This window comes from Cibotium barometz, chromosome 43 (genome assembly GCF_041138505.1).
Source record: "Cibotium barometz isolate CiBa-2024 chromosome 43, ASM4113850v1, whole genome shotgun sequence".
In the NCBI taxonomy this organism is placed as follows: Eukaryota; Viridiplantae; Streptophyta; class Polypodiopsida; order Cyatheales; family Cibotiaceae; genus Cibotium; species Cibotium barometz.
The window spans coordinates 39,465,323-39,472,189 of record NC_141088.1 but is presented as its reverse complement, the minus strand read 5'-3'; the positions used below and the strand labels follow the sequence as shown (position 1 = coordinate 39,472,189).

At 45.6% G+C, this 6,867-nt stretch overlaps 1 protein-coding gene across 1 annotated transcript; it reads right to left on the bottom strand.

Annotated features, from left to right (window-relative positions):
- Positions 1–1,331: 1,331 nt before the first annotated feature.
- LOC147613903 (homeobox-leucine zipper protein HDG2-like) lies at positions 1,332–6,559 on the bottom strand. The gene is made up of 11 exons (XM_086781908.1): positions 6,109–6,559; positions 5,722–5,924; positions 5,510–5,627; positions 5,142–5,327; positions 4,572–5,030; positions 4,371–4,472; positions 4,002–4,211; positions 3,732–3,903; positions 2,955–3,229; positions 2,739–2,828; positions 1,332–2,507 (listed from the first exon to the last, which is right to left on the bottom strand). The coding sequence occupies exons 1-11, from the start codon at positions 6,310–6,312 to the stop codon at positions 2,109–2,111; spliced, it is 2,418 nt and encodes an 805-aa protein (XP_086638034.1). The 5' UTR covers positions 6,313–6,559; the 3' UTR covers positions 1,332–2,108.
- Between the last annotated feature and the right edge of the window lie 308 nt (positions 6,560–6,867).

The following is a 6,867-nucleotide window of genomic DNA, read 5'->3' as shown; positions in this document are numbered from 1 at the left end:
GACTGTAGGTGTTAGGAGTGATGACATAGATATTGTATTTTATGAACCACTGGAAGACTTTGTCCAATCCGAATGTATTAGTGCTTTGTTTGCTCTTGAGAAGGATGAAACATTGAATTACATCCATTTCCAAATGGTCATTAAAATAATGGCAATTCCCTTGATCTCTGTAGGCAACTTTATCAAAAAAAAATATAATACATGGGATGTATCAAAACCAACTGGGAGCATCGTCATGTCCAAGGGTTTGAAACAAGTTCGCTTGCACACATTCGAAGGCATGTTGGATTATTGTATGAAAGATATGTTTAAACCTCATTTAAGTTTTTGTCACAATGTAATGGCAGAAGAAATTACAAGGAGACAAGAGCAATATACGTCGTATGGGACTGGAGATTTAAATAACAAAGTCTCTGCCACCAGTGAATGTATTTAACTGAGCATATGTACATGGCCAGTTAACTACATTCCTAATAGGCTTGGGACAACATTGGAGTAACACTTTTTGTGCACAAGGAAGTACTACCGCTCTGCCCACTAGCTAATCCCTAGAACTAGAAATGGAATGGAAAGCGATGAAGATCCCACATTTCACTCAATTGATTGATGTTGATCAAATATTCTTTTTGGATTCTCCTCATTGCAAATATTATCAAAATGTGAAAGATAGCAATGAAGCAAATGAAGAAGGTGATGGGAAGCCCAATTCTAGAAGCAACCCCCTCAATCTTGAAAGTGATGAAAATGTGTTGTTTTGTGGAGAGAGTGGTTCCTTGTCTGCAGAAGAAAATCATGGATCTTTTCCAAATGGCTCCAACTCTGTGCCGTTGTTCCATGCTTGCAAGACAACCAAAGATGCCCTTTTCATGTGACTTTCAAAAATGAAATTGTTGGATGCAATATAAATAGTACTTCAACCTTGTACATACCCGAAGCAATAACCTTGTACATACCCAAAGCAAAAAATTTGATGAATATATATGCAATAAATTTTTTTTTAAATGTCCATCTTTTTTATTTTTAAGCAAAAGAGAATTTTTTATTGCAAACCATTGAATTTAAAATATTTATGGCAAACCATTGAAACCAAAGTCTAAACCTACCCCAAAAAAAATAGGGTAAGAATCTTAGAAAACTAATGCGAAATTTTTTTTTCCAGCCTTAATGCGAAAAAAAAAATTTGAGTGAATAGGATGAAAACAACATCACATGCAGAGCAAGTGAGGCAGGTCATGAAACTAAAAAACACTCGCCTGTTGGCTACAGTGCCAAGGCATATATTGGTGGAAAACTGAAGATAACATTTGTATAGAAAGATGAAAGCAGCTTGCCAAGTTGTATAGAAAGATGTGCTAGCTAATCAAACGCCTTTTAAAGCCATGATCAGAAACAGTGAGCATTATTACAATGGACAAGAGAATGATGAGACAGAAAGATCCAAAATGTACACAGCCCATTTATGTTCAAAAGATACAAAGGTGGAGGATGCAACCGTATGCCAACTGAACAATGTTGAGGTCAAAATGTCGGGGGCGAAGACGAGAAAAGGGCCCTCACTGGGGATAAGAACCAAGCTACAGAGCATCCATGGTAATGATGTAATGAGAAAGCTGATAGAAAGGCGTGGTGAAGAAGAAGAAGAAGTCAATGCCCGAACCACTACCCTTGCGACGTGGTAAAGCACATGCAAAATCTGCTGCTGGCAGCTGGCCATGAGAAAAACTTGTGTGCTTTACAAAAAAAATTTACTCTAGCTGTGTGTATGCCTTGTTTATGTATATATACCTGACTTCAGCGTTGATGTTTACCACTTCGCAAGGATGCAGGGTTGTGGTGCGTTCTTGACTTCCTCTCACTCCATTTTCTGGTGGGATTAAGATAAGAGCTGGTACATGGTAGCCAGTGGCAGCTGCTGTGGAAAGCTGTAAAAACTACACTAGGGATACGGCTGAGGGAGAAGTCGGCACCGTTCTCTGCTGCAGAGTTGGACGGTGTTGAGTTCCCTCGAGAGAGAGTGACAAAAAGGATGGAACTACAACACTACTGCTTCATAGGGGGCTGTATCCGTGTTTAGAGAGAAGTAGACTAGATCCCCTACACCATGGACTTCATGGGTTGTTACTGTTGGTCTCGTCACGTAAGAGTGTGCTCTTGACGTTGCGTACTGTGTTGCAGACGAGAGTGTTGACTGTGTTGATGGATTCTAGGGTTAGCTTTGATTTGGGCATGCTGTTGACGAGGATCTGGAATGCCACGGTCACAAGAGAACCCCCGGCCCTGGAAGGGCGCCCCGCCTCGTCCAGCAGGCCACGTGGCGCGCATTCCGGCCCATCTGGCATGATGACGAAGCCGGAGGGCAGAATGGGAACGGACGAGATGCTGGCGTCCCCCCCGCTCATCACTGCGTCCATGTGGGCCACGTCCACCGGGGCATACACGAAGGTTGAGCCCGAGGGGTCGCTGCAGCACTCCTGGAAGATGAGCATGTTGCCACCACCTTTCACGGGCTGCATGCCAAAAACACACACACACACACACCCACCCACCATGGAAGTAAGACTAACCAGTAGCTTATTGTCAAATGAAAGCATATTCTGAGAATTGCCATTGCATGTAACAAACGTTTCCACAAATTGTATCTCAATATGCATGTTCTGAGTGTAAAATGAGTACATGTAGAGACAATTTATCAGGTTGCATAAAAATAATAGTTGGTTATAAGCCATATAAACGCTTACCCGCAGGAGAGAGACGTGATTTCCAGGATCTTGACCTTTAGAGATGCTCACCAGCTCGTCCATGGGGCCATTGAGAGAGAGAACATCCCACTAACAGAAATCACCACCACTAATACAGCTTAGGTGCAGGCAAACAGCGTATTGTAAAGATGATCTTAAAAGCTTGCTTAACAATGGTTTAGTAATAAGTATGAATTTGCATGGCTTAAGCCTCACCTCTTTCCGGGCGTTGGGGTTGGCTAAGAAATCGAAGACTCGCTGGGGCGCGACAGGCAGCCAGATGGAGGTAGCGGCGCTGAGGACCATGCCGGAGGGCTCGCATGGATTGTCGGAAGAGCTCTCGCGCGTCATCACCCTGACTTCATCCTCGCCGTTGCTTCCAGATAACGTGGTCCAGATCGACGATGCGCTGACGCTGTTGCAAAGCTGCGCTGTCATGCGCTGCGCCAGCTTCAGGAGGCCCCTCTTGCTAGCCTCTTCACTCGGAAGCCCTGCACAACACATAACCAACTTACGTGAATTCTATAGCGCAACCCTCAGGTACCCTAATAACCAACTTATGTGAATTCTATAGCCCAACCCTAAGGTACCCTATTAACATGCAGCCCCTAAGGTATTAGAACTGTCCACAATATATTATATATTTGATATATTGCCTCTACTATATATTATATATTGGACCACAGTACGTTTTTGATAGTGGTTAAAACATTACACCAGCCAGTTGATATTGATGGTGAGGAATAGTACATAAGCTTTACCCAGATGGAGATATCGGACATGTAAAAGAAACAAGCATGGATTGCCCTTAACATTTATACATTTAATTGTTGTGACAAGGCCAAAGTTAAATTCTTTCAATATACATAAAGAGAGCAACAGAATTGAACGTGCACAACCATAAGTCCATAGCAGCAGGAGCTTATGGAGAGAGAAAAAAGCCTGGCTTTTCTGTTTCTTAATTAACGAGCGGTTGTTCAGCGCTTTACGCACCTCCAGCCCGACTAGACAAGCTATTTGCCATCATAATTGCCTGACGCTCGCATTGCCTTCTCAGCGTTGACACCCACCGATGCGCTCCAAAAGCCATGCCGCTCATCACCAACGGTCTGTAAAGATGGTGAATTGTACTATCATCGAACTCAGAATGCTCTACCCAGCTCACCTGATAATCCAAGTCACAACCCTAATTAGACCATTAAACTCTCTTGGCAATTGAGTTTGTACGCTGAATACGACGCTTCTGATGAAGTTTCATGACACCTTGGAGTACCCAGATGGCAGCTGCTGGATCAGGCAACCCGATGGTCGCCTCCTGTATTTGTTAGCGGCAGATGGAGAGTCCCCTCGAAGGTTATCAACGGACACGTCCACAACTGCCCACGTAGCATCTCCAAACATCTTACAGAAGCGTAGGAAGTAGAGCTGTCTTGTTGGTACTAATGGTGAAGGCACTTGAAGCTCAGCAAACATCTGCCACCACAAACAGAAACATCGCCTTGACTTAAATACATGTAACTTAATATTATTGATTCGTTGACAAGTAGAACATAACCTTGGCATTGATAAACGTAAACCAGCGTTGGAATGCAACCAGAGTAACATGCCTATGCTAGCTTGATGCATGCTTACCAGTTGTAAGGCGCCATTGCGGGAGACCGGGGTGCCGACTGAGATAACCTCTCCCACGTCTCCTTTAGTGACAATGCAAGGGAAGAGTTCCATCCAACGGTTCTGAAGAAACAGGCTCAATAAATGAACACCGGTTCCTAACAATGCGAGGATATAATCATCACAAGATGATCCAGAAACAATGCAGGCATTCATTCATACCACATCGAGAAAAGATTCAAGAATGGAGTGGGCATCCACCATGACCACGCCCGTTTCCCTGGTAGCCTCTGAGCGGTAACCGTCTGGCTTGGGCCCAATACCTCGAGGAAACTGATTCAAATACTCATTGAAGTCCAAGGTGTCCTTGCCCGTCTCGGGGGAGGGGACCCATAAAGGCTCGCTAGCGTAAACCATCTTCATGAACTCTTCCATGGCGACGACGGCGAGCTCGGTGATCATGTTCTTCTCTAATGGAGTGAGAAAATTAAGCCGCTCGGAGACTGCAGAGCCCACAACCAAGTCACGACAGGCACTACTTTGAAAGATACCAATGTTATTTGACATCCCCAGTGAGACGTCCGTAGGAGCTGCGGTAGCGTAAGGTAATAGCGCTGCGACAGCAGCTGATGCCGGCTTCCCGCCATACAATCTCCCATTGAGAGCGTATAGACGCTCCAGCTGCTTGAAAAAACTAAGTATCAATACTAAATAAATATCGGTCAAGCTGCGCCTCTAAGTGCACAGCATCCTGATACCGTTAAACTGAAATCATGTAATTACTTCACTAACCTCCTCCCTCATGCGCGCATTCTCGAACCTCAGCTGTTGCTCCTCGAGGGACATCTCTATGGTTGTAGGGCCTCCGCATGTAGGGCACGATGCGTTCCTCATGGCCTCACGAATGGTGAAGTTCTCTGCCCTCAACCGCTCGTTTTCCTGCCGGAGAATGTTGTTCTCATGCCGCTCTTGCTGCGCCTGCACTCGCGACAACAAGTCCAATGCTATGAATATCAACACGCGCTGCTACTTCTAAGTTTGCAACGAGCACTGCATCGGCTTCGTAAGACAGCTACAATGCATTGTGCCTTACATTCTTTGTTAGATCTCGTCATGGGCAGAAACACAAGAAATGCTAGAGCTGCGCTTAGGAAACCCACCTTCATCTGTGTGCGACGATTCTGGAACCAGAACTTGACTTGTCGTGTAGCCAAGTTTAAACGCCGGCTCAGCTCCTGCCTCTGCTTCTCGTCCGGATGAGGGCACTCTTTGAAAAACCTGCGCAAATAACCATGGCTAAGGATCAATAAGATCAGAAGGACTAATCATGAAAGCCTTTGACGGCGCAACATGTCATGGTTCTGGCCCTTACGCTTCCAGTTCCTGGATTACAGCGGGGGCATGTCGATGGTAGCGTTTCTTGCTAGGGCGAGCTTGCTCAGGATCCTGCTCGTCGCCCGAAGCTCCCTCCATATTGTCACTACCCGACCGGCTCTCATAGCCTTCCTCCTTCGCCTTCACAGCTTCGTTGTCGCCCATCCTACTGATATCACGCTGTCCTTCTATGCCATGAGTCTGTTATGAAGAGCGACATCAGCAACCACAGCTCGTTGAACCAAAGCAATAGGTATAATTAACTGGTTAGTTCAGTCCAAGCATCAAAGCTCGTTAAGAATAAGGATAACTCAACATTGATTACCTTAATGAGAACTACATCCATGCTTAATGCACGCAAGTGTGTTGTTTGATTAGGATTTACCAGAGCCAGGGATAAGCCCGACGTCGAGTACATGTTCCTGGCTTGGCGAGATAGCAGGCTAGGCCCAGTGATGGTCGGAGCTGCAATCGACCCAACAGGCATACTTGCCGTCTCGCAAAATCCTCTGCTTGCCGACTCACTAAAACCCTTGCCCCCCAGCCCACTGTTATCAGCTCCTGTGATGCCAAATGCCGCTAGCTTCATCACGCAAGTTACTAATTCGCCGCCAGCTCAAGTAAGCCGTATTTACCAGCTCATTTCCAGTGTGTTGGTGATGGGTAATGATCAGAGGTTAGAGCCTGCGTAAACAAGAGGTGCACTAGTTAGTACTATGTGCAGAGACAGCGCTTCACTACTAGTTTCTTATACTGATGTACATCGATCGATAGAAGGGGGCTTTGTGAGTGACTTGCGGCGAGAGAGCAGATCCGAAATGCCCTTCAAAGCTTGCGCACACGCTGCGGCGATGGCCTGCTGTTGATGCGAAGGTCTAAAAAGCGACGGGGATGTTAATGAGGGGGTAGCCTGGGGTAGGGACTGCTGCTTTGCGCAGCCTAATAAATGAGAGAGAAAGCACATCAACGGCGACGGCCCGCGGGAACCAAGCCTAATAAATGATTAATAAGCTAGTTTATGACGTTAATTATGAGGTCGTGAATCACCCAATTCCCTCTTTAAATAGTGTGCTCAAAATTGTCTAAACCAAAGGCCTGCAGGCTGCATCCTCTATCAAGATTCAGCATGTGTAAACATAATTAT